The 27,576-nt window shown below is 43.2% G+C and overlaps 3 protein-coding genes across 9 annotated transcripts in view; 1 reads left to right on the top strand and 2 right to left on the bottom strand.

Annotated features, from left to right (window-relative positions):
- TUBGCP4 (tubulin gamma complex component 4) overlaps positions 1-11,048 on the bottom strand; it is a 34,648-nt gene extending 23,600 nt beyond the window's left edge. Inside the window, exons 1-5 of the mRNA XM_061159252.1 lie at positions 10,909-11,048; positions 5,700-5,828; positions 2,082-2,204; positions 1,642-1,695; positions 1,168-1,224 (exon numbers count right to left, since the gene is read on the bottom strand). Of these exons, the coding sequence (XP_061015235.1) occupies positions 1,168-1,224; positions 1,642-1,695; positions 2,082-2,204; positions 5,700-5,828; positions 10,909-10,986 (441 nt within the window). The 5' untranslated portion in view covers positions 10,987-11,048. The remainder of the gene's footprint in view (positions 1-1,167; positions 1,225-1,641; positions 1,696-2,081; positions 2,205-5,699; positions 5,829-10,908) is intronic.
- Positions 10,914-23,386, top strand: ZSCAN29 (zinc finger and SCAN domain containing 29). 5 transcript variants are annotated; one of them, XM_061159247.1, is made up of 6 exons: positions 10,914-11,052; positions 12,251-12,686; positions 13,093-13,297; positions 15,251-15,946; positions 17,975-18,442; positions 20,247-23,386. In XM_061159247.1, the coding sequence occupies exons 2-6, from the start codon at positions 12,372-12,374 to the stop codon at positions 21,131-21,133; spliced, it is 2,571 nt and encodes an 856-aa protein (XP_061015230.1). In that variant the 5' UTR covers positions 10,914-11,052; positions 12,251-12,371; the 3' UTR covers positions 21,134-23,386. The 5 variants fall into 5 exon arrangements, with proteins under 5 accessions (XP_061015230.1, XP_061015229.1, XP_061015227.1 ...); XM_061159246.1 differs by lacking the exon at positions 10,914-11,052 and adding an exon at positions 11,287-11,737; XM_061159244.1 differs by lacking the exon at positions 10,914-11,052 and adding an exon at positions 11,287-11,775.
- The window catches only part of ADAL (adenosine deaminase like), a 27,537-nt gene continuing 22,142 nt past the window's right edge, over positions 22,182-27,576 (bottom strand). For 2 of the 3 annotated variants that reach the window (XM_061159253.1, XM_061159254.1), the window contains exons 11-12: positions 26,176-26,276; positions 24,556-25,135 (exon numbers count right to left, since the gene is read on the bottom strand). In XM_061159253.1, the coding sequence (XP_061015236.1) occupies positions 24,950-25,135; positions 26,176-26,276 (287 nt within the window). In that variant the 3' untranslated portion in view covers positions 24,556-24,949. Of the gene's footprint in view, positions 22,768-24,555; positions 25,136-26,175; positions 26,277-27,576 lie in introns of those variants that run through there. The other variant, XM_061159255.1, reaches the window with a different exon arrangement.

Raw genomic sequence — 27,576 nt, 5'->3', positions numbered from 1 at the left:
GAGGGGCTTCCCCGGTGGTGCAGTGGTGAAGAATCTGACTGCCGACGGAGGAAAAGTAAAGAGACGCAGGTTTGATCCCTGGGTTGGGAAGATCCCCTGGAGGAGGAAATGGCAACCTATATAGTGTTCTTGCCTGGGAAATTTCACAGACAGAGGAGGCTGGCGGGCTACAGTCCATGGGATTGCAAAGAATTGGACATGAATGAGCAACTGAGCATGCACGCATGCATGCATATGTGACCTGAATTACATTCCTTAACCTATTTGATTCCTTAGGAGATTGACCTTGATAATATATGTGAAGCACTTCGCACAGTGTCTGGTATACAACAAGTGCGCAATAAAAGCTTGATGTTATTTGGTGAGGGCAACCAGCTTTGCAGGGTCAGAGAGCACTGTCCCCACTGACTTTGCTGCCACGGAACAAATGCAGCAGAGTGTAGGTTTCTAGATGTATACAGCAAAAAAAAAAAAAAGAAGTAGCAATCTGGCAAACTGACTAGTTAACTAGTTATGTTCAAGGCACAAATAAACCAGCTTAAAAACAGGAATAAACTAAACATATTTAATCTATTTGTCCTTTCTAATCCAATTATGAACCAGCAGATTCTTCTAATGTAAAAATCTCAAAGCATCTCAGAATTATTAATCCTACTCAGAAAAGACATTCTCTGGACACTAGAGACCCTCTTCTCAATGCATATGATAAAAACTTGTGATAAGAGGCATATTTAACTAATGAACAGCTAGCTGGGTTTCACCCAATGACTTAACAATGCTCAGAAAGCTGCCAGCACCCTAATAATAAACTATTACCTTCTTTCTAAGGATTAATTTTCTGCTTCTCAAGATCCATATCCAAAAGTTCTGAATCCTTAGTATAAAAAACTCTCACCTTCAAGTATCCATAGCTTTATCCTCTTACCCAGCAGCACTCTTGGGGACATCTGTTACCGTTTCCCCCAGCTTTTGGACCAGGAGATGATTAAGGGCAGGGTCATAACTTATTTTTGCTTTGCTGATACTTAGCATGATACCCAAGCAGATAATAAATGAATAAATAAATAAAAACTACTGAAAACTAGGGTCTTCAAAAATGAATGTAAAGGAAAATGAATTATGATTATGTCCTTGGTGCTTATCCCAGCAAAAGGAAAAAGTACTCACCTTTTGACTTTTAATTTGTTCTACTACAACCATCACAGAGGGGAAAAGGAGCTGGAACTACAAAGTAGAGAATGATTAGGATGGTATATATTCAAGCACAAGGAAAAAAAATTAACTCAGGAAATGTCTTTGTTTCTAACCAGTCCCATTTATCATAAAGATGGCAATACCACAGAACAGCCAAGATCCTAAGGCAATCTGACATGGGGGTTGGCTGTAGATAGAAAGAGAATGGCAGATACAAGCAGTTTCCATGTCTGAGGCGCATATTTGTTAATACTGAGACCAATATAAAGCATTAACATCAGAGAGTAAGTTTTCATTAAATGTGGAACTCTTCAAACAGCTCTGATCTAGGAAAACATGAAATAACAAATGCTGGGCTCTGAAACCAGAAGGAAAAAAGTTCTCAAAAATAATATCCTGAGTTAAGAGTATTCCAATGATATCAACAGATTCCAAAGCATTTGTTACCTGATCTAAGGAGTAATTGACATGTGATATGGAGAGATGGGGGTCAGCCAGGAACTGCAACAAAAAACACTGTGATTAGGGCTCCATATATAGTATCTTGAGTCTATTTCATCTGTGAAAACTAGAAGGGAATCTGAGAGTAGGCTTAGGGTTCATTTTAGGGTACTGAGAATTGATCATTTACAGAAGATAATTAATTCTGATTTTCTGATGATAACAAAACCAAAGCTAGGGCTCTTCGAAACTCACTCAGGAACCTCGGCCGTGATCCACCTGCCACTCTGACCATGGCTTGGGCAGTCACAGAGAACAAACTTACCCTCTAGCCATGCAGAAAATGGCTCATTCTTCTCTACCTGACCATATCAGAGGACATTTCAGATCAGGAACATGCCCTTATCTGCAGTCCCAGAGGTGTGGCTTCCCATGTCTCTTCTCACCTCTTGTTCCAAATCAAGTAGTGCTTGGCGGTAAGGCTGCAAAACTGAATCCAGCCCCGTGCAGAAGGCCCTGAGGTAGATTCCATGTGACCCACCTTGGCCCTGCTGAGATGGATGGTGATCCTGAAATCAACAAAGAGAAGTCAGCTTTTCAGCTCACAGCCTGAAACCGGAGGAAGACATTATCCTTTATTAATGGCATTATTTTTGCTTAAATAATTTCCAATCCAAATAGTGTTTCCATGAGAGGAAAATCTGACTGAAGAGACAGATTTTGAGTCCTGACCTTTTAAAAATGTGATAATGTTTTAATTTCCAAGTGGCTCAGATTTTACAAACTGGGTATTCTTCTACACTGTCACTAGATTTTTTTCAACAACTCAGTTCTAACCTTGTAACTTCTGGCTTAAATCCCTTTGGTGGCTTCCTCTTACCCAAGAATAATATCTAAACTCCTCTATATAGCATACAGTGACTTCTGTATTCTGGCCCTTACCCTCTCTCCAAAATTATTTCACTGCTTTCAACTTTACATCCTTATTTCCAAATTAATCAACAGTTCCCCGAATGTGCCCTATTTCTTGCTCGCACCTCCATGAATCTGAGTGTGTTCTGCTTATAACTGTGTGTTCGTGCTTGTGACAAACACCTACTCTTCCTGCGGGACCCAACTCAAACATCTTTTCCCTGCAAAGCCCTTTCTAACTCTCCCCAGAGAATCAATAGCTCCCCTCTGTTGCTTTTATAGCATCTCTATTTAGTGCTGGAATTGAACTTTTGATTATTTGTTCCCTCACTAGACCAACAGCTTCATGAAGCAAGGGCTCACACTTTATCCATCTTTGCATTTCATTTCCTAGCACAGTTCTTTGAAGAGAGGGTAACTATTTACTGAATAAATAAAATGACCTCAGTCCTCCTCCTAACAACCCTTCTCCTGTCTCCCATGGCAATTCATTAAAAACACGAATCTGATAGCCAACACGGGAAGTTAGAAGAAGCTCACCAAGAGGCTATTTACAAATATGGTTTGTCTTTCAATAAAGCTGCAGTTTTTCTATAAAAGCAGTCTTCTTCTTCTACATGGGGGAACTGCAGCTAACAGCTGACTTGAGGCCATGATGACTAGCCTTTCTGGGTGGTCAGGCTCTGGTGGCAGTAGATACCATAGGACGATTAAGCAAAAAATGTGGTCGGAAGCTTGGGCTCAGGGGTTATAAGGCACAGTGTAGCCAGAGGATGCCACAAAGGATACTAGCAAATTCCTGGAGATAAATGTTCACAGCTATAATAAGAACATGGGAATAGGGTGAAACAGACTGGCTTACAGCCAGGCAGGTTTTTTTTTTTTTTTTTTTTTTGATCTTGTATCATTCCAGAGAACTGAATGTCTTCATTTATCACAAAATGAAAGAGAAATTGCTTTTTATTTTTCAAAAAATAAATAAATAAGAGGTACTACAAATAGCTTTAGGAATTAGAAAAGTAGGAATTCACATATAAGATCTACGTAGTCACGTGAATACAGAAGAGGTTAGGTTTTCTTAAAGTGATATATTGTTGTTGTTAGTCACTAAGTCACTTCTGACTCTTTTGCGACCCCATGGATTGTAGCCTGCAAGGCTCCTCTGTCCATGGGATTTCCCAGGTCAAGAATACTGAAGCAGGCTGCCATTTCCTCTCTAGGGGATCTTTCCAACTCAAGGATGGAATCCACATCTCCTGCATTGTTAGTTGAGTTCAATCGCTCAGTCGTATCCAACTCTTTGCGACTCCATGAACTGCAACATACCAGGCCTCCCTGTCCAACACCAACTCCCAGAGTTTACTCAAACTCAGGCCCATCGAGTTGGTGATGCCTTCCAACCGTCTCATCCTCTGTCATCCCTTTCTTCTCCCGCCTTCAGTCCTTCCTAGCATCAGGGTCTTTTCCAACAAGTCAGTTCTTCACATCAGGTGGCCAAAATATTGGAGTTTCAGCTTCAGCATCAGTCCTTCCAGTGAATACTGAGGACTGATTTCCTTTAGGATGGACTGCTTGGACCTCCTTGCTGTCCAAGAATTCTCAAGAGTTTTCTCCAACACCATAGTTGAAAAGCATCAATTCTTTGGTGCTCAGTATTCTTTATAGTCCAACTCTCACATCCATACGGGACTACTGGAAAAACCAAAGCTTTGACTAGATGGACCTTTGTTGGCAGAGTAATGTCTCTGCTTTTTAATATGCTATCTAGCTTGGTCATAACTTTTCTTCCAAGGAGCAAGCGTCTTTTAATTTCATGGCTGCAGTCACCATCTGCAGTGATTTTGGAGCCCAAAAAAGTAAAGTCTGTCACTGTTTCCATTGTTTCCCCATTTATTTACCATGAAGTGATGGGACCAGAGGCCATGATCTTAGTTTTCTGAGTTGAGTTTTAAGCTAAATTTTTCACTCTCCTGCATTATAGGCAGATTGTTTATTGCTGAGCCACCACACAAACCCCAAAGTTACAAACACTTAAAATTAGAGCCCTTTTCATCTGTATCAGGATATACATAGGTTTCAAATTTGATCATTGTGTTCTTATTATTATGTTTCATAGCAAACTAGCATTGATTAGATTCTGAATTCAAGTTTAGCTTATGTACTTTCTCTGCAACAAAATCTCTTTGACAGAACCAGAATCCCTGTCCCAGAAATGAACATTTATGAGGCATTATCCTCCAACATCTTTGCCCCATAGAAAACCACCAAGGGTCTGACAAGTGCTTACAGAAGGGGCAGATGGTGCTGACTGCCTTTGTTTCAGAAAAGCACCCTTCTAGAAGAGAAGCCTTTCTCTTCGACCAGAATCAATCTTTCTACTGGGAAACAGTCATCACTGAATCAGTCACACAACACAGCAATCTTTTTACTTACCACTGACAGAACTGCAGACTGTTAAAAATAAAAGAGAACTTTAAAACTTCTCTTAAAAATCGTTTGTGGGTCTGTGGTACACCAGGCACTTCACATGAACTCCCTTTTTAATCCCCACAAGCCTAAGAGATAGGGACCATCTATCATCCCCATTTTATTGGTGAGGAAACCGAGCCTCAGGTTGCTGCCGAGCAGTCTACAGGCAGTGAGGGATGGACAGGACATGAAACTTTGGCTTCTACACTATAAAGCACTGACTTCCAATTCATATTAGTGAACAATATTTATTAAGTTTCACCACATGCCAAGAACCTTCTCCAGTTTAACTTTATTTACACATGAAAAAAATGAAGCCTCAAGATTTGAATTGCCTGCCTCAATGTGACTAAGGTAGTTAGAAGCAGAGCAACAAAGGAATTGAAAATGATGCCTTGTGTTTTCACCTCTGGAATTGGAACTCCGATCCAATTCAAACTGATTTAATTTAGGTTCCTAAAACTTGGGCAAAGCATACTTTCTCAATCTGCCTAAATTGGTCCCCACGTATATTTTCCCCTTTTTGGAGGTAGAGTCACCTGCCCTACACGTGAATAATTCCAGGGGTGAGACATTCATTACTTCTTAACACTCACGTCACATGAATTACCAACGGAATCACTAAAAGTCTGACTTAGCCGCTGCCCGCAGGAGGTGTCCATTCTTGGAGAACAGAAACCTACCTGCTGCTGCACATGGCCCGTGTACTGTTCTATGAACTCGGTGAAGCGAATGTAGTCCGTGCCCAGCCGGCAGAGTCGATTCAAGACACTGGTTTCACTGGGATGAAGAAATGGGAAGTCCTGTGACACCTGGAGGAGAAGAAGAATGCTAAGAACGCTGATGCCTGCTAGTCACTGCTCGCTACAACTGCTGTCTCTCTTTGCAAGATGCCTATGTAAGATCGATAAGTTCTGGATAACAAAAAATTTTCAAGTCACTACAAAGACCTTATTCCCTAGCCCTAGCCTAATTAGTCACTTATTGAAATGGGTGGTAATGCATGGTAAAGAATTTGAACAATACAAAATGGTGTACATTAAAAATAAGTCAACCTTCTCAGAGGCAGCCACTATCACCTATTTCTTTTTTTGCTAATTGAAGTATACATGTTACATTGGTTTCAGATGTACAATGTAGTGACTCAGTATTTTTAAAGATTACACACTGTACAAAGTTATTACAAAAGACTGACTATATTCCTGTGCTGAACATTACAAGCCCGTGACTCATCTATAATTGGTAGTTTGTACTTAATACCCTTCACCTATTTCATCCCTCACCCTACCCCTCTTCCTTCTGGAAATGGCCATTTGTTCTCTGTATCTACACCATCCGTTTCTGTCTTGATATGTTTGTTTGTTCATTTTGTTTTCTATATTCCATATGTAAGTGACTTCATACAGTATTTGTCTTTGCCTGATTTCACTAAGCATAATACCCTCCAGGCCCATCCACATTGTCACAAACGGCAAGATTTCATTCTTTTTCATGGCTGAGCATATTACCTATTTCTTATGAAATCTTTCTTCCTGGGATGATCTATAAGGCTATATGGGGTTTTTGACCTGGTTGCAACAAAGTCTCTTAAGCAATATTGCTCTAACTTGGATCTGCACACTCCAGGGGTTTCTCAGACATACTCATAGGATTTACAAATTCTATATGAAATTTTAAATTTTGTTTTCATTTCAGTAAAATGTAAAGCTTAAAAGAACAAAAAAAAGTAAAGTTAATGTAGCATATTATAATCTGTAAGAGCACCTTAAAACTGGACATATAATTTACTGTCCACATTTTCATTCAATTTTAAAATTTTTAAATTAAATTTTTAATTTAAACCATGGCCAAATGATAACTTAGTATGGTATATAAAGATTTCACAGCAGTTCAAGCAGAAAAATAGTAGTGAGAGAATATATTCATTCAATCAACTTACAAAGAAATTCATGGCAAAATATGCACAGAGTTATCATTTCAGCCATTATCCAGTGAACAGTTTGGTGGCATTAACTGCATTCACCCTGTTGGGCAGCCATCACCACCATCATCTCCAGAACTTTCATCTTTCCAGATGAAAACTCTGTACCTGTAACTCTCCATTGTTCCTTAACCCACAGACCCTGCCAAGTACCCTTCTGATTCTGTCTCTATGAACTGGACTGCTTTACAATATTGATTCTTTTGTGACTGGCTTATTTCACTTAGCATAGTGTCTTCAAGGTTCATCCATGTTGTAGCACATGTTAGAATATCTCTCCTTTTTAAGCTGGAATAATATTCCACTGTGGGCTTCCCAGGTGGCTCAGTGTTAAAGGATCTGCCTGCCAATGCTGAGATGCAGGTTCCATCCCTGGGTTGGGAAGATCCCCTGGAGGAGGAAATGGCAACCCACTCCAGTATTCTTACCTGGGAAATCCCATGGATAGGGGAGCCTGGCAAGCTACAGTCCATGGGGTCACCAAAGAGTTAGACACAACTCAGACTAACTAACAACAACAATATTCCACTGATATGTGTTGTATTTTGTTTAATCACTTCCTTTGTCTATGGACAAATTGCTTCTACCTTTGGGCTACTGTGAATAATGCTGCTATGAACATGGTGTACAAATACCTATCAGAGTCTCTGCTTTCACGTCTTTTGGTTATATACCTAGGAATAAAACTGCTGGATCATTTGGTAATTCTCTGTTTAATTTCTGGGGGAGTCGCCATATCTTTTTCCCCAGGGACTGCACCACTTTACATTTCCACCAGCAATGCACAAGGGTTCTAATTTCTCTACATCCCCACCAACTCTTGTTATTTTCTGGTTTTTTTTGGTAATAACCATCCTAAAGGGTATAAAGTGATATCTCATTGTGCATTTTCCTAAAGAATCATGCTATTGATCATCTTTTTGTTTACTGGCCACTGAATATCTTCTTTGGAGAATCAACTGAATTTTAGTGACCACCTACTTATCCCAGGCACTGTGCTAACTTTCCATAAATAAAGAGCAAAGTCAGATATATTTACTACTCACAAGGAACTCAGAATATTTCATATTCATACTGTATTGTATTTTGTGGAAGCCATTTTTATATAATAGTAAATGTAATAAATAGGCAAAAAAGAATTCTTCTGTCACTGATTCCACAATAATTTGATTACGAGTCCATTTAAAGTAGACTTAATGACACAATGTTAACCCTATCTTCAAGTTAATAACTTTTAAGAGGTAGCATGACATAGTGCTTAAGAACCTGGTCTCTGGAGTCAGAATGCTTGGGTTTGAATCCCTGAGTTGCCTCTTACTTCCTTGAAATCTTAGGCAAGGAATACCCCTCTGTGCCTCATCTTTCATACCTATAAAGTAGAGATAATAATTCTAAGGATTAAATATGTAAATCACATGTGCCAAGCACACAGCCAAGTGCTCAATACATGTCAGCAATTTTTTATTATTAGGACAGCTCTATTCAGTTATTAAGTGACATTACTATTAAAATTGGCATTTTCACAGTGTTGCAGGAATTTTAGAAAAGTTCAAGGTCTGGGTTATTCTGAAACAGCAAATGATACCTTAAAGTTATTGGTACTATTTAGTATAACCTACTTATATGAACAGTTACTGAAGTCAAAATAGAAAATAGCCAGATCAGCAGCAAGATCAGTCTACTATTAAACTCAAGTGTTGACAATTTAGGTTTAGCAAAACAAAAGTATATGCTGCTTTAGCTCAATGGTTCTCAACTGGGGCAATTTTGCTCCCAAGGGACAGGGTAATGTCTGGAGGTATTTTTGGTTGCCAGGGGTCCTGCTGGCATCTAGTGAGCAGTGATCACAGATGCTGCTGAACACCCTATAATGCGCAGGACAGTCCCCACAACAAAGAATTATCCAGTCCAAAATGTCAATAGTGCCAACACTGAGAAGATGCATGAGATTGTCAATGTGAATTTATCAATTTGACAGATTTACTTTGTAAAGATAATTGGGTTTACAGTTGTTCAAGAGCAATATGCTTGAGTTTATACTTAGCTTAATGTGTGTACATATTCTATATTACAATAAAATTATTTTTATCAACACAGAACATTCATGACAATTTTACCCTTTATCCAAATGTGAAAAACACTGTTCTGAAGAAAGTATGCAATAATTGCTGGTTTGGGTACAATTTTTTCTTTCACAAGTACCTTTTTTTTTTTTTAATTAAAAAAATTTATTTGGCTGTGCTGCATCTTAGTTTTGACATGCAAACTCTTAGTTGTGGCATGTGGGATATAGTTCCTGGACCATGGATTGAACCCAGGCTCCCTGCATTGGGAGCGTGGAGTTTAGCCACTGGACCATCAGGGAAATTCCTCACAAATATCTTAATAGCTACTATGTGGCAGAAATTGTTAAGTGCTTCTGCAACATCTATGAAGACCACTGTGGCCTTTGATCCCATGGGCAACCTATGTGACAGAAAGACTATATATGTAGGTAACAACAATAAATCATATGAGCTATGATGTCCTCTAAGAGAAATAAGTTGCTGTGATGGAAAATAATGGCATTAGAAGTATACTTAAAGAGGTGGTTAGAGAAAGTTTTTCTTAGACGGTAACTTTAAAACTGAGAACTTAAAGAGGGAAATATCCAACTGAGACTTTTTATAAGAAAAGAAGGGAAAAAAAATGAAAAAAGAAAAAAAGGAAGGCAGCTATTGTTCCCATATTCTTCATAGTCAAGCGCACACAATTACTTTCTGAGTCTTTTCCTCCTACATGCCTGGCATTGTGCTAGTTTTACAGGTGCAAAGAAATAATAAAAGACGAATCTGTTTGATTTATAAGTTGTAAAAACCAAGAATATAATTCTTCTGCTCCTCCACAGCTTATACTACCAATTCTCATACAAACAGGCATGGCTTTGTGATCAGACAGAGCTAGTTTCAAATCTTGCTTTTTTAAGACCAGCCACCATAAAGTCCTCTGAGCTTCAGTCTGCTCTTTTGTAAACTAGGGCCAACACTACTTAAGTTACTAAGTTATGGAAATGATTAGATAATATTACTGGAAACAGAAGCAGAAAGAGTGGTTCAAATACTGAAGTCAGACAGACTGGGTTCAAGATCCTAAACTTATTAATCTCTATGTGATCCCTGACACGGGAATTAATCTCTGATATGGAGATAGGTGGTTGTGAAGATCAAAGCATACAGGTAAACCATATAGTATATACATAGCCACCTTGAATATCCCTGGATACATGAAAGGCCTCCCCCGTTCCAAATCTCCTAGTGCAGAAATTTTCCCGGCAAGGAGTAATAAGGAAAACACTCACTTTTTCATTCAACAAAACTGGCTGAATCCTTATTGTAAAGTGAAAGTGAAGTCCCTCAGTCGTGTCCGACTCTTTGCGACCCCGTGGACTGCAGCCTACCAGTCTCCATCCACGGGATTCTCCAGGCAAGAATACTGGAGTGGGTTGCCATTTCCTTCTCCATATTGTATATTAGGCACTGTGTATTTGGTCTAACTTTCAAAACTCAGTTTAAAACGTTGTGCAAGCATGAAGATGGGAGAAAGGGCTTCTCTCATTTTTACATCAGTTCTCCAGCAACTCTCGCCCAGACACTTCAACATTAGTCCTGGTCCGGGATTCCCTCCTCCCGTAAGGCAGAGCCAATAGGGGTCTACCCTCCGCTTTCCGCTTAGGCCCAACCCTCTCCAGGTGTCTAAACCATCCTTAAGCCCTTAGGGCACAGCCCTCAGGTTACCAGTCCGGGGATACGCTCCCCACGCCTCGGTCCTTGCCAGCCCCGCCTTCTTGCTCCCTCAGACTCCTCCTCCCAAGCGCTGGCACGGGTCCACCCATTCCGAGCTCGCTAGTTCCCGCGCTCTGAGCCGGACAGTACCTGGAGGCCACTCCGCTTGTTCCAGGTGAAAATGGACCCTGGGTACCCGCTCAGAGCCAAGAGCAGTTCGTGGATCATTCTCACGGCGCACCTCGAATCCCTATATCTGTCGCACCCTCCTCCAGAGCCTTAGCTGGCGACCAGGTAGGCGAGCGCTCCCTTCTCTACGCGCGCACAGTCTCCGGGACGCACCGTTCCTCCTGTCCCGCCGAGACAACTGCAGGGGAGACGGGACGGGAAGCACTCGGCGCGCCGCGTCCCGGAAGTGCGCCGCGCTCAGCCGGGCCCACTCGCCGGCTGCAGCGGGTGCCCCGCAAGAGTCGCGGGAGCTGCCCTTGCGCATGCGCCTTTGGCTTCCGTGTCACCCACTCTGACTTCCGGTTTGCAAGCTGGACTGGGAGGCTGGCGAGCCCGGGCTGGAGCCAGACCCAGACTGGGTGAGGCTGGCCGGTGGGCAGAGATGCGAGCGGGTTGAGCGATAGCCTGAGGGAGAAGCTCTTAGGTGTGGGCCACAGGGTGCTCTCAGGGCGCCTTAGTCCGGTCGGAGGCCTCTGGAAGGACTCACGACGGCTCCGAGAGTGAACTGGCCGGAGGGAACGAAGACAAAGAGGCCGGAACCCAGCACCCACCTCTCCTAGACCTGAGCTCCGCGCTCGCGAACCTCGCAGGCCTCGGAGCGCCTGGCCACCACCCGAGCTTGTCCTCAGGAGACCCATGACTACTGCCCCCTCGGAATTCCTCTCTCCACCAACTGAGTGTGACTCTCATCAAACCCACCCGGACCTCGCTTCAGGAGCCAAAATCAACTTCTCAATGCGCGAGGTTTCCCGTCAGTAGTTCCCGGATGTTTACTGAGCGCTTACTTCTGTGAGGGAAAACAGAGACCCAGTGTTCAGTACTTGGTTTTTGTCTGGGGTGGGAATTGGCAGCGGTGGAGTCTCAGGGAGCGGGGTGGGCTGTGAAGGCCTGGGGAAGGTCGGCGATCAGCTGCGACCCGCTGGACAGAGGCTTTTTGTTACCTTCAGCAGGATGGTGACCTGCCTTTAGACCCTCCCGAGCTCCACGTCTCCCAAATGATTCCAACTCACTGGTCAGGGGAGCTCAGTGGGTCAGATTTGGGGGCGGTGGAAGAGTAGACAGTACTTTCTATCCTCTGCTGCTTCTCCGGGCTGCCCTGGGTGTCGCCCAGAAATGCAGCCTTTGAATGGTCTCTCACCTTCATGCTCAGTTTTGACTTCCTGACCTCAGATGACCCCCTGGAGTATATGGGCAGTCAGGCCAGCTCTGGCAAGACTCTATAGACATATATTCCTTCTGATAGTGCCATCTCTCTCTGCCCTAGGAGGAAACTGCTTACAGAGAGAGACTCATCTGCAGGTGATTCTCCAAGGACATGGGAAGATGGGTGTAAGCCCTGGAACCTAGACCTTTAAGTGAAGGGACGCTGCTTCCTGCTGTGAACCATGGCCAAACCCACCCTGAGAGGGAATGGCTCTAACTCTGAGGCCTTCAGACAGCGCTTCAGGAAGTTTCATTACCAGGAGGTGGCTGGGCCCCGGGAGGCTTTCAGCCAACTCTGGGAACTCTGCTGTCGTTGGCTAAGGCCAGAGGTGCGCACCAAGGAGCAGATTGTAGAATTGTTGGTGCTAGAGCAGTTCCTGACCGTCTTACCTGGGGAGATCCAGAACTGGGTACAAAAGCAATGTCCAGAAAGTGGAGAGGAGGCAGTGACTCTGGTGGAAGACTTAGAAAGAGAGCCTGGAAGACCTGGACGTTCGGTGAGCAGGGGGAGGGAATTCAGAAGTATGTGACTGGGAAGGGGCAGGATAAAAGACCAAATTAAGGCACAGTCTCCATTAGCAATGTCCTACTTCTGGTCCTTCAAAAGGCAAACTTTTTCAGACAGCTTATTGGGAGATGCCACCTGAATGTAACTTTTCAGCATAATGAGAGGGGAATTCTTTTTTAGTGTGGAACTGGTTTACTATTTTGTTCTGGAGTTCCAGGTGCTCTAAGCTAACAGTAATGGAGTGAGAAAGACCCTTGTTCTATTAACCAACCCCTCCACCACCACCCCAACCCTAGCCATGTCCCAAAAGGATGATCTCTTTTGGGATATTAGACTCCTCTGGGAATACCCCTCATTATGACCTTGCAGTGACAATTCATGGGGGTTGTTTCCAGGTCACAGTCTCTGTGAAGGGGCAGGAAGTGCGCTTGGAGAAGATGACACCCCTGAAATCATCACGAGAGTTATTAAGTGTTCGGCAGGAGTCAGTGGAACCCCAGCCCAGGGGTGTACCCAAGAAAGAGAGGGCGAGAAGCCCAGACCTGGGACCACAGGAGCAGATGAACCCAAAGGAGAAGCTCAGACCTTTTCAAAGGAGCGGTGAGGAGTAGATTCATTGGGAAGATAGGATGCCGTTCTAATTTGGGAAGTAGGGTTGGGAGCAGTGAGTGGGAAAGGGATTTCAGGAATAGGTGGAAATAGCATGGAGCTGTTGCAGACCTCCTGAAGGCAAGTAGCTGAGCTCTCTGCTGCCAGAAGTATTCTTATACTTCCTCTTTTGATAAGTCTGCCAGAGAATGGCTCTCTATAGTTTTTACCAGGACTTGGAATTTCTTTTCTCCTGGTAATGATGACACTAAGTCTGAACTTTCTAGATAAAAATTCTTTTCTATACTTGGCATATCTTCCCTTTAGTCACTTTCTTTCTCCATATTAAACTAGATTTGTTTCTTTAAGCTTTTCCCCAGAAGCTCCATTCTTGAGACCTACTAAGTTTTTGTTATTCTCCTTTGAAAAATTCTTCAAACATCATGTTAATTGTGGAGAATTACATTATATATATTATTCCAGTGAGGGTTTGGCAGGTAGAGGCAGACTAAGAATTTTATTTCAGTATTTCACTATACTTTCTTGCAGTATAACTCAAATTAATGATTATCATTCACTTGATACTCCCAGGTCTCTTCCTGATTGTCTTTGTGCCTGGTTCTTATTCTTAAACTTGGTTTTGTGGAACTTGTTTTTCTTTTTTGTACTCTGCTGAGCTCCATTTTGTACGTTGTTTTCCTTGAACACTTCTTTAACTTGTTGAGGTTGTTCTGAATTCTGATGTTATCATCCCAGACACCAGCCTTCTCTATAGCCAGGCTGGTAGTGGTCTCTGTCTAGTAATCCAGATGCAGTCCCTCAACCCCACTTGCAAAATCGATCAGTTTTTGAACACCTACCATGTGCTCAACACCATACAGGGTACTTGGAATAAAGACAGGTGCCTCTCAAAGAGCCTACAATATGATTGAGAATGTAAGAATGAACATAAATATGTGCTGAACTGAACTGTATTGAAACAGTGCCAAACAATGACTTGTTACTCAGTTGTGTGAGTACAGTAGGGGCTTGGTAGAGTAGGAGACAAGGGAAGGCTGTTTGGAAGGCTTCAGGGGGGCACTAATGGGTTACATGTGCATAGAAGGGAGGGAGTTAAAGGAAAGGCAAGGCAGAGTGGTGAATGTGTGCTGCGTTCTGGAGAGAAGAGTATGGTATGAATGGGCTGTGCATGGCAGACACTCAGGTTAGCGTTTGGCAGTACAAATAGCATGTGAGCTGGTGAAGCAAGAGCCCCAAGTTAGGTACAGCAGTGACTGCTGCATTACCCAGGTGAGGGAAGATAAGAGGTCTAGACTTAGATGGTGGCAGTAGGAATAAAGGATATACTAAGGGAAAAGCCTCTAGAAGTTACTGACCGAGTGTGAGAGAAATGGAACAGTTGAAGACAGTCTCCTTGCAGTCACTCTTGAGTTTAATTCTCTAGCCCCAAGTACAGCTGACCCTTGAACAACATGAGTTTGAACTGCACGGGTCCACTTATACACAGCTATCTTTCCATAGTAATTACTACAGTACTGTAGTTGGTTAAGTCTGCAGATGTGGAGGAACGTGGATACAGAGGGCCTACTGTGAGCTCTACTTGGATTAACCCCCACATCGTTGAAGAGTCAGCTCTCTAGGAGGCAGGAGGTGACTGTTTTCAGCAGTGCCAGGACCTGCATACAAGCAGTCAGGAGAGCCGAGCAGTAACTTGGAGCAGAATTATCTGCTCTGAACACACAAGAGGACACTTTCCTCTGTCACCCTGCTCTGGAAAGTATTTCTCATTTTTTGAGGTTTTATGTATTTTCCTCACTTTCTTCAACCCACTGATCTTTCTAAAAACATTTTCTTACTTTTCTTTATAAACTTCTTGGATTAAAAAAAAAGCAAGTCTGAACTCAAGAGATACTTTTTATGATCATTCCAAACTATGATATCCTTTGTTTGCTTCCCTGCAAGCAGGATTTCCATGTTCTAAATCCAGCATGGTCTCCAAGTTGGAGCAAGGAGAGCCATGGATCCCAGATCTGGGCTCCAAGGAGAAGGAACTCCCAAGAGGCAGTCACATAGAAGACAGACGAGTGCCTGCTGATCTGTTACCATCCAGGAGAGAGAGAAGCAGCTGGGCGGACCAGGATCCCTGGGTCCTTGAGGATGAGAAGGTGGCAGGTGTGCACTGGGGCCATGAAGAGACCAGAACTCTCCTTGCAATTCTCAGTCAGCCAGAGTTTTATGAGGCTCTCCGAAACTGTCATCGCAACAGCCAAGTGTATGGGGCTGTGGCTGAGCGGCTCCGGGAGTTTGGGTTCCTCCGGACCCTGGAGCAGTGTAGGACCAAGTTCAAAGGTCTCCAGAAGAATTATCGGAAAGTCAAGAGTGGTCACCCACCTGAGACCTGCCCCTTCTTTGAAGAGATGGAAGCCCTGATGAGTGCCCAGGTCATTGCCCTGCCCAGTAATGGCCTGGAGGAGGCGGCCTCTCACTCTGGCCTGGGAGGCAGTGATGCCGAGACTGAGGAGCCAGAGCCAGAGGGCTGGCACCATGCAGAGGGAGACGCGGCCATGGCTGAAGAGTCTGACAGTGACGCAGTGGGCCAGGAGGCCACCTCCCAGGACCCTGACAGCTCCACCACACCTGTCCTTTTCCGTAGCCCAAGTGGTAAGCTTTTCTTCTTGGTGTTTTAGGATTAGACTGAGGAATTATGCGGTTGGGTGTGGAGTCAGGAAACTTAATGTCACTTGCCAGCTTTGTCACTTAAGAGAATAGAGGCATTTCTCAGTTCTCTATGTATTTCATTCTCTTGTGGGAAGACCAGTGAGTTAATAGTAAAGAAAATATTAGATACTATAAAGAAATACACTCAAAATTCAAGTGAGCCCCGAAAAGGAGTACCATTCCTTCTGTTTCTTTCTTAAAATATATTTTCCCTATTATAAAATCACTGAAGGCTGAGAAAATCTTAGCAGTATAGTATCTTTAAGGAGAAACAGTATCTGTTGAGTGCCTTATATGAACTGGTGTTTTATTTGTACCCTCCAAGCTCAGTTTATTATGTGTTCCTTGGGGTCTTCCCTGGTGGCTCAAATGGTAAAGCATCTGTCTGCAATGCTGGAGACCTGGGTTCATTCCCTGGGTCAGGAAGATCCCCTGGAGAAGGAGATGGCAACCCACTCCAGTACTCTTGCCTGGAAAATCCCATGGACAGAGGGGCCTGGTAGGCTACAGTCCATAGGGTCGCAAAGAGTCGGACACGACTGAGCGGCTTCACTACTTTTACTTAAAAGAGCATAGGGAAGGACTGCCTAAAGTTGGGAAAATATTTTCTGTGTTTCCTCTATGAGATTTGCATCACATATTGGCATTTTAACAGGACCCAGTTTTGCAGCAAGAATCTTGTTTAACACTCCATTGAAATATTATTTGCCTATGGACCCATCTTTAAATATCACATTATTATTGATGTAATCTGTACAACTACACTGTTATGGGAAGAGCCGCACGTGAAGCAGGAGGCTTTGTTTGTAACCCTGCCCACTCATCAGCTAGGGGACATTTCAGTTTGTGTCCTCAACTCTAAGTTACGGAGCGCTAACTCCAAAGCTGCAGTTCTACTGGGAACAGTTATCTGTTCCTTCCACCTTTCATTATGTGTCGTTACTTTTGTTCTGTTCTAGTCTTCTTGTCTTGTACTTTTTTCTTTAAAAAAAATAATTCTCTTTCCCTTTTTGTCACTGGAATAAATTTAGGTAAATCACAAACATGGCCCATGTGCCAGCTGCCTTTACTTTCTTTATCTCTGTTCTTTTTGTCTTTTTCCACTGCTTTTCTTCTGTCTTCCAATTATTTCCCTTTTGCTTCATGGCAGAGAGTGGAGGATAATGGAAGCAGTGTCGTCTCCACCTGGCTCTCAAGTGGGAGGAAGGCTCTTGGACTCTCCCTTCCCTTTAGCTTGAGGGACCTACAGGGAGCAGAGTCTGTAGTCATCCTGATGAAGTTCTGCCCACGTTGGGGACCAGGAGGTGCTCTCTGCTCTGCTTCCTCCCTCCTTCTGGCTCTGCCAGTCCTCTGCTACTAAGAAGAAGGTGCATGACCACAGGTTCTTACCTTGTACCCTTCAGGCCTTTGCTATTGTTGGGCTGGCTTTTTGAGACTGTGGCCAGGTGAAGAAGGGCCATAAAAGGGAGTGGATTAGGCAGCAGTATGAATCTGAAAGAGACTGTTCCTTGGGATTTTGAGACATTCTTTGGGAGACTTAATTTATAAGGAAGTAGGGCTGGTAGGAAAAGATTGATCAGAGAATTTAAGGATGGCTCATGGCTGACAGTGACTTACTGTAGGTCTTCTAACCAGTTATTTTCTAGTTAGGATCAGAACTCCAGAACTACTAGAAGGATGGGGCAACGCCTTCTGTACACTTGCCTCAGTGTACATATTGATCACTACTGTGATCAGGTGAAAAGGCCTTTTAAATTGAATGTAGGAATCAAGGTCTCTGTGAAATTGATATGGGCCAGAGAAGCAGAACATCCTGAGAGTCTGCACTGATTTGGAAACATGAGCCGTTCTTACCTTCTCACCTAGGAGCCCAAGCTTAGGCGACTTTTCATGATGCAGATGCTAGGACTGAGGAACTGAGGCTGTAAAGCCCTGCATTAAGTGGTGCTAAAACTTCTCTTCTGGTGGTAGGTGTGCACTGGGGCTATGAAGAGACGAAGACCTACCTTGCAATTCTTAGTGAGACTCAGTTTTACGAAGCCCTCCGGAACTGTCACCGCAACAGCCAGTTGTATGGAGCCGTGGCTGAGCGGTTATGGGAATATGGCTTCCTCAGGACGCCGGAACAGTGTCGGACCAAGTTTAAGAGCCTACAGACCAGCTATCGGAAAGTCAAGAATGGCCAAGCACCAGAGACCTGTCCCTTCTTTGAAGAGATGGATGCTTTGGTGAATGCCAGGGTTGCTGCCCCGCCCAGTGAGGGCCAGGAAAAAGAGATAGCCTTATGCCCTGTGCAGGAGACCAGTGAGGCTGAAGCTGAAAAGCAAGCCGAGCAGGCAGTCGAGGCCATAGAAGATGATTCTGAAGATGATGAAGAGGATCCTGAGATACCTCCAGAGGCACTGACCCGTGCTCCAGTCTTATTTCAGAGCCCCAGCGGTAAGATCCTCTTACTTCTTAACGCAGAAATAGCAAAGGGAAGGCAGTGGCATCCAGGAGAAAAATCATCAGATTGAGGACCAAGAGAACTGGCCTCTACACCCAATACTCAGGGATTCTTCTTGTGACCACCTTCTCTTTTCTCCAGGCTTCCTGTCTAAGCAGCTAGTTTATATCCCCTTTCCACTTGACTGTAGCATCGACCCGAGACGGCTGCAGACTTTGTAAATGTGCCATCATCTGTATGTGAGCTGCTCGGTTACCTAGCAGGGACTCCGAAAGCTAACATTTCCCAAACAGCGTGTCATGTACACATAGTACATGAAATTGGTTTTTTAAAGTTCATTCTCATTTCTTTTTCTTCTAGTTTCAGCTTATATACCATCTGTATGCCTGCTTTATTCATATATATGAAAACCTGATAATCTTTCTTCAGACACACTTACCCAAAGTCTGAAATTTCTGAGGGAACTGACCCTTTGAATCTGTTTAAGAAAGAAAAAAAAAACCAAAAAACAACTTCATTATGGCTTCCCTCCTTGCAGGAAGAATTCTGATTTTGGAGTCATACATATATATGTATGTATGACTGTATATATATGGACTATGTTATTAGTTGAGTACCTTAAAGCAAGTTACTTAACCCTGTAATTTTGCTTATATATTAAGACCGGCCTCACAAGATTGATGTAAGTGAAGTACCACAGTGAGGCACCTAGCACAGTACTGGGGCATTTGATAAACAACAGTTTTCTTTTCCAAAGTATTCTTTAGATCTGCATTCTTCAAGTGTGCTCCACAGAGCATCAACTCCATGGAGCTATTAACATGTTCCACTAAATAACAGCTTAGAGGTTTAGGAGATGCTAAGTACCCCTCTCAGAGGCTCATAATTTATAGTCACATATTTAAGTTTCTGAGATTTCAGTTAATATAATGAACCTCCATTTCATGGGTCTAATCCTAACACTGGGCTTCTGGGTAGAAATAGTGCTTTAAGGGGCACATGTTCTCAGATTTAGTCCAGGGAATTGGGATCCAGAGTTTATCTGAAACCTGTGAAAATTCTACAAATTCAAACTAAATTTGCAAACTGAAACTTTGCAAGTATCTACAAATTCTCATGGCCTAGGCCTGGGAAGCCTGGCATTTGGCTCTTAGAGGAATATTAAAGCTTAGTTTGGGCATTATAGTAGTGCTTTGGAACATCTAGTGATTATTTGTTCATGGGCAACGAGAAAGTTTGAAAGAGACAGCACCTACCAAAGTTTCTGTCTCAGAAGGCCTTTTGTTCTTTGAAAGAGAACAGATATCTTTCTACCCTGTTTTTATTCTCAACACACAGAATTTGAGGGTGAAAAGGACTCATGTAGCTCTTCCTCAATATAGGAAGTTCCCCAGTTTCCCTGGGCATTCCTTTCTTACCCCTTTAGTTACCGGCAAAGAATGTAAACCGTGACAGGCCTGAGATGAGGCTAAAATACAGCATTAGAAAGTGTCTTTCCTGCATAATCATAGTGATGGTTTTATCTTAAATCTGGCAGGTTTTTCTTGGTGTACTGAGAGGATTTTCTGAAGATACCAGATATCCAGGAAAAAGAGTTAAAAGAACATATTCATCAGTTCCCCTGTAGATGAGAGGCATGTGACAGATTACCAAATAGCAGGTCTTAACAGACAGTAGTTATTTAGGATCCAGAGCACCCTAATTTTTATGTTAAGTCATCCAATGTCATACTTACTTCACACTCACACATAATAATTGAGAAAATGGGTAACTTTTAAATTTCTCTTCTTACGTTAGGTTTTGAGGCTGGATTTGAGAATGAAGATAATCTAAAACGGGATATTTCTGAGGAAGTACAACTACATAAGACATTACTTGCAAGGTCTGAGAGGAGAATTCCCCGGCATCTTAATCAAAGGAAAGGCAATGAGAGTGAGTGCAGACCTGGAAGACAGTGGGAAGACACCCCAGGAGAGAGCAAAGGAAAACCAGCGTTCCCTGAAAGGAGTTTGGGTCAAGTTCCAAGTCACCAGAGATCTTACTTGGGGGAGAGATCCTATAAATATCTGAGATACGGCAAAAGCTTTGCTCCATACTCCCACCCTATGCATCAGCTAGCCCATCAAGTGGAAAATCCATATAAATGTGCCGACTGCGGGAAAAGCTTCAGTCGGAGCGCTCGCCTCATTAGACACCGGAGGATCCACACTGGAGAGAAACCTTATCAATGTCTTGACTGTGGGAAAAGTTTCCGTGACAGCTCAAATTTCATCACCCACAGAAGAATCCACACAGGAGAGAAACCGTATAAGTGTGGTGAGTGTGGAAAACGCTTCAATCAGAGCTCAAGCCTTATCATTCACCAGAGAACCCACACAGGAGAAAAGCCCTATCAGTGTGAAGAGTGTGGGAAGAGTTTCAATAACAGCTCTCATTTCAGTGCACATCGGAGGATACACACAGGAGAGAGACCCCACGTGTGTCCCGACTGTGGGAAGAGCTTCAGCAAGAGTTCTGACTTACGTGCACACCACAGAACCCACACTGGAGAGAAGCCCTACGGGTGTCAGGACTGTGGCAAGTGCTTCAGTAAAAGTTCCGCTCTTAATAAGCACCGAGAGATCCACACACGAGAGAAACTTCTGTCACAGCCAGCACCTAAGTCAGCCCTTGAGGATCTATGAGAAAAACAGCCTCATTACATGTATTGAAATTGTTTGGAAACAGTTCTCCAGTAGTGAGATCCATCTCCTAATCTGTGTCCAACTAGTTAAGGAAACAGTCTAGAATTTACCCCACTGCTTGTTGCTGTGTTTCTCCTGGATCTAGTGTTAAGAATGAAAGGAAGATTGGTTCCCTCTACAGTAACACCCGTTCCTCTCAGAGCCTGTGTTGTTCCCCTGAGAGAGGGGACACGGTAGTGGACCCTGTGAATTTGATGTGTACCCTTTACTCATCATGCTGTTCAGTCGCATTTCAACTAGAAAAACCCACACTGCAGCATTTCACAGAGAAGTAGTGAGGATTCTCAGTGGGTCTAACTCTTTATACAGTAAGGGAAATGCAAAAAAGAATGATTTTTTTTTTTCCTGCTCACTTAAGTCTGTGCTCAGAATGATATACTTGTCACGCACACTCCTTTACCTTAAAGAAGGAGCCTTTAAGTGTCCAGTCTGGTTCTGACCTATAAACCATTTTGTCAAGAATCTAGGTGTGCTACATGGGGGAACAGTGTAAACCTCATTAACCTCATTAGAACCCTGGATTTCTAACTGTCTTCAAAGCCACAGAAGCTCTGGAATAGAGTAACATGGTATTTACAGCATCTAGTGTGATTTTTTTTCTGGTCTGTCTCATCTAAATTTTGTCTGTCCCTTGTGGTCCAGAAGCCCAAAGAGGAAGGCAAGTGGATGCAGTCATAGGGAAAGCCGTTAAGAGCTGCCAGAGGGACTGCCATAATCCACACACCCTAACACCTGGGTGAGTGTCACGCACCCTGTGGACACAGTACTAACGTGCAGTGAGCAGAAGCCACTTGCCATGTTCCCACAGACTGGGAAAACAGACCACTTTGTGCCAAAAACCCTTTACCCTAATGGTAAGGAGGACAACTTATCTTTGGTCAGTGGAGTTGACAATATTTACACACACACACGCACACATATTCAACTGTATACATCTGTTTTTAAAAGCAGCTCTTCAAACAGGTGTACTTCTGATATCATAAAGATGGTATTGAACTAACCGCCCACATAGTCACAGTAGTATGAGCCTGTACAGCACAAGTTAAACAGACCCCCTCCTTGTCCTCACAGCCTGCAGCAGGTGACACCGACACGAACAAACCGCACGCGTACTGCTGCAGCGGCTTTAGAGGAACTTAGAAAGCGAGGTAGTAACACTATGCATAGAAGTTAAGGTCTAAAGCATTAGAGTTTGGGGGAAAAATGAGAGGTATTTTCTTCTCTTTAATCTGGAAGGTTTCATGAAGCAGGAAGTGCCCAGAGGGAAGGTTTCCTGGGCAAGATGAACTTTCCAAAACTAACTGTAAAACCGCATGCTGAATGGGTGGGACATGGGAAAACCGGGGAGCAAGGGAGCAGAGGGCAAAGGGCAGACTGTGGGGAGGTGAGACAAAGCTCAGAGTAGCACAGAATCTGAGGGGGAGCACGATAAGGGCTGCGCAGGGGGCAGAGAGGGACTTGCTTCAGCTGAAACGTGGAGCGCCAGGAATATCACAGACGGGCTTCCATCCCCCAGAATATGAATACATCAGGTCCTGTGCTGCACTTACTGACGAGGCAACAGCTGACTGGCCCTGGGTAAGAAAGATGAGCAGTTTTAGGGGACCAGCTCCTATGGGAGACAAAGGTCAGGAGCCAGTATCCTGAGAGAAGCCACTTCGACTGGTAGGTCAAAGGAAAGAACATGCGCAATGGCTAAGGTCTGAGATAAGTAGCGTGTCACAGTCACGTTAATGAGCTCTCAGATAGGAATGAGATCTGGGAGAGAAATGGGGAAATAGGATATTCTAAAATCCATAGCTTACTGTGGCAGACGAATGATAAATTTGAGTTCTGGTGCTGAGGGAATTTCCAAAGTCTTAGGAATTAAGGGGAGGTGGTGTCTCAGTTACGTTGCCTAAACAGGGAGATAACAAGAAATACCACTGTAAAGCAATGCCTCAGGATCTGAGATAGTTTAGGAAGTGTGCTGTAATGTTTTTAAAAAATGAGAGTACTGTGTTCAGTATGTCTGTGTATAGTCTTGTGGAAAAAGCACTGGTTGTGGGATCAACAGATATGAATTCTGGTTCCTGATGTTTTACATGTGAGTCAGCCTGCCTCCATTTCCCTTTGTGTAAAGCAGAACAATGTTTACACCTTAATTTGACTCTCAGGGATACCAAGTTAATAAAAATTATAAAGTGCCCAGTGGTTCTTCAGGTGTTTTGGTTTTTTTTAATGTATATATGCAAATTATGATTAAGTCATTCCTGGTAAGAAAAGATAAATCTTTACTTGCTTTTTTTGGCTCCCTGTGTGGGGCTGCTATAAGTATGCCTGTCTAAATCTTTATGTTCTAGGCTGAAAGACAAATTAGAATGTGGTAAAAGACAAATCAGAATGAAACTTCTTCCTTAGAATCTGTATCCATATCCTTTAGGACAATCCACTGGGACCCATCATAATTGGGCATGGAGCATGAGTCCATCTTGAAAGACCCAGGACCAGCCCTCCAATCTCCAGATGAAGAAAATGTGCAAAATGAATAAGACAAAGGCAAAATTCTTACCTGGGAAAACCCAATCTTATCTCAAACTAACTCACAAACCATTGACTGCCATTCCTGAGGATGGAAGAAGCAAGAAATAATACATAGCCTTCTGACGCTCTAAGAAAGAGAAGCCAAGTCCGCTGCTGGGAGAGCAAGAGGATCTGTGCACCCCTCCCTTTAGTTCCTGTAAGGCCCTGGGGACAGGCTGCTGGCATGTGCAGCAGAGGAAGCAAGAATGTCTTAGCAGGAGCTGGACAGTCGTGTCTGTTCTCATGAGTTGTTTTCCTAGTGCTATTCTTTTTTATTTTCCCCATGCTAATCCTTCTTCCCTTTATTGTTTATTCTCTATGGCCAATGCCATACAACTGAACACACACATATACACAGGTTCATATATATACAGGTGTATATGTGTGTGTGTATACATAGATACATAGAGAACACTGCCATTTCTCTTTTACTGTAACCTGAGTATAGTGCTGTCCTGTCCGCTCTATAGAGAACTATTTTTATGGTGACAAGGTACGGAAGGGAAGATGAGATATGAGCATGAGAATGGATCAGTTATCTCACCATTATTCAACTCAAAATGTAAAATGTATCTTGACTCCAGAAGGATTAATCATGAGAAGGGCAAAGGCAGACCTCAGCAGCTAGCTTGATCTGTCACGAGGGTCACCCAACGGAGGTTAACCCTGGCTACTGGGATTCACAAAAATCCATGGTATGCAGTGTAGCCTGGAGTCCACCGTTCTGGGGAATACTGAAGGGAGTCTGATTAAAGGAGGCACAACAAAACACAGAGCTGTCATCACAAGCCAGACAGATTAAAGGTTTTGGTAACAATCTGTATTCCCTTCTCTCCTCAATTTATTTAGACTAGCAATTCCAAAACTTTTCCTACTTTGATTTTCTTGAAGTTTCACGATCTCTAGTGAAGAGGGACTGTTAAGGCAAAACCACTGCTAGAATGGGGAGCCCAGTGTGCGGCAGCATTCAAGTCCCTTCCTGAAAGCAGCATGGAGGTAAGCCATGGACGCCCTCAGAGCCTTCAGGCAGTTTAAGACGGACTTACTGAGCACCCACCATTGGAAAGGTGCTGGTGTCGGAGTCCGCAGCACTTGGCTGCTATGGTTCCAAGGGAGGAAAGGCTAACTAAGTGGGATGTGGCAGGAAGATCTAGGTTGTAATATATACTCAAAAGTAGTTCACCTCATTACAGCTTAAAAATGGGGCTTCAGATGACTCCACTTCTTCTTCAGGTCAGCCTTGGTGCTGTCAGAAGCAAAGATGTAGCTGATGGATTCGTAAGACAGATCCCACACCTGAGACTGGGTCAGATGAAATGTTTCAGCCGCCAGCTGGTACTCTTGAGAAAGGTGTGTAGCAAAAACACCCTTATCATCCGTCTGTCAATGTAAGAAAGTTTCAAAATGAACGCGGAAATGACTTTAAAAAAATAACTCTCAACTTTTGTTGAGAGTATTTTCCTATTTACCATGCTTTTAAGAGTCTAAACAGGGGCCTACAAATGTATCCAGGCACATTTGTAACTGAACAGTCTTGTTTATCCTTTTTTTTTTTTTCTTTTCTTTTTTTGCTTGTTCATTGATTTTTTTTTCATTTATTTTTATTAGTTGGAGGCTAATTACTTTACAATATTGTAGTGGGTTTTGTCATACATTGACATGAATCAGCCATGGATTTACATGTATTCCTCATCCCAATTCCGCCCCCCCCCCCCGCCCCCCCCCAATCCCTCTGAGTCTTCCCAGTGCACCAGGCCCGAGCACTTGTCTCATGCATCCAACCTGGGCTGGTGATCTGTTTCACTATAGATAATATACATGTTTCGATGCTGTTCTCTCGAAACATCCCACCCTCGCCTTCTCCCACAGAGTCCAAAAGTCTGTTCTGTACTTCTGTGTCTCTTTTTCTGTTTTGCATATAGGGTTATCATTACCATCTTTCTAAATTCCATATATATGTGTTAGTATGCTGTAATGTTCTTTATCTTTCTGGCTTACTTCACTCTGTATAATAGGCTCCAGTTTCATCCATCTCATTAGAACTGATTCAAATGAATTCTTTTTAAGAACATAGACCACCAGAGTAGGGGCTCTCAACCATGGCTGCATGTGCAAATCACTGAGGGAGCTTTTAAAATGCATCTGTGCCCAGGACTCAGCCCCAATCAATGAAAGCATTATCTCAAGAGGTGGGTGTTGGGCATCGGTATTGTTGTTCCCCCAGGTCCTTTCCAGGACCTTCCCCCGCAGAGCCAAACCACAGTCACACCTTTGCAGCCTCTCACGCCCCCTTCCTCTCTCACTCCTCCACCCCCTGGGCACCCCCTGGGCACCACCCCCTGGCGTGCAAGGCAGCCAGCTAGACAGTGAACGCCTGACCTATGGCAACTCTGGGACTAAAAGGGAGCAAAACACCTTACACAGATCACGGCAGGATGGGCAATGCTGTACCAGAATCCAAAGTGATGTTGGTCGTAAGATGGAACTGTCTGACTTTTGACATTCGAGGTCAAACAAAGTTCTAGAACGAGGGGGGAAAGGAAGAAGCTTCTAATTAAAAGACCTATTAGGAGATACATGAGAAATCTTTCCAAGCTATGCTAATTTTTAGTAGTTGACCTTTTCTTACATGTGAAAACTACCATGTGCTGTGGCTTATAGCAGCAGCTGTACCAGGCAGGGAATTACTATCCCCTTCACAATCATGTGCTTTCCCCCTTTCTTTTATGAAAAAGGAGAGGAAAGAGGAGTGTGATAAGCCAGTCACCATGACAAAGGCAGGGAAGCGTGAGAGGGGAGTACAACGGACCCTTCACAGGGCTGCTGCACTTCCACAGTGGAGGCTGAAGTAAAGGTTAGGAAACAGTTGCAATGCTTGAGGGTTGCATGTTATAAAACTCCAAGAGTAGAAATGGACCTTTTCCACGAAAAGAAAGAAAACGTCTCAACTCCTTCCATTCATTGCCTCCTGCAAAGAAGTCTATCTTAAGAACGCCTTCTATGATTACAAAACTCCTGCCTTGAGACGCTGTGCCCAGCTCTCCAGCCAGAGTGAAATGCCTCGCTGAATTGACTGATGGCATCTGTTCCTTTGATTGAGGCGGCTGCGACCCAGGGCCACTCAGTCCCAGGAATGGGAAACCCAACCTGCCCCTGCTGACTGCAGAGCCGGGACACCACTCCAAGTAAGATCACCAGGCAAGTGGTTTCCAAGATTCTTTACTCTTGTGGATGTTTAAAAATTTCTTTATTAAAAAGAAAAAAAAAAATCTCACCCATTATGAATTGCTGAAAAACTATAAATTAGTTAAAAAAGCACACCCACACAAGTGTTACTACAAACTGTTACATTTGTAAGTGTGGTGAATTCATCATTCAGTAAAAAGGTCTTCAGCCACCTGCTTCTTTCCCTCATCAGAAAGGCCTTCCCCAACCATCCAATCAAAAGTGGTTAGCTTATCACTACTCTACCAGCCTGTTTAATATTCTGAAAAGAACTTATCACTGATATTTTCTTGTGTATTTGCTTACTGTCTCTCTTACCCATGCTAGAATATAAGTTCCTTGAGAAAGAAACATTGTCTGTTTTTTTTACTGCTCTATTCCCAGCAATTGGAATAGTGACTGGAAGGGAGTAGGCACTTCATAAATATTTGTTGCTAAATAAAAATAGCTCCTGGTATACACATGCAGACAAGTATGTGATGTTAACAGACATATAAAAATATACTTGGAATTTGCAGACGTCTTAATCTTTAAATATATGTTATACATTTTCATAACATAAGTAAACAGGTTAAAGTCATTCCAAAATGACAGAT

The sequence above is a fragment of the Dama dama genome, chromosome 13, assembly GCF_033118175.1.
Source record: "Dama dama isolate Ldn47 chromosome 13, ASM3311817v1, whole genome shotgun sequence".
Classification (NCBI taxonomy): domain Eukaryota; kingdom Metazoa; phylum Chordata; class Mammalia; order Artiodactyla; family Cervidae; genus Dama; species Dama dama.
Note: the sequence above shows the minus strand (reverse complement) of the source record. Positions and strands in the feature narration are given on the sequence as shown.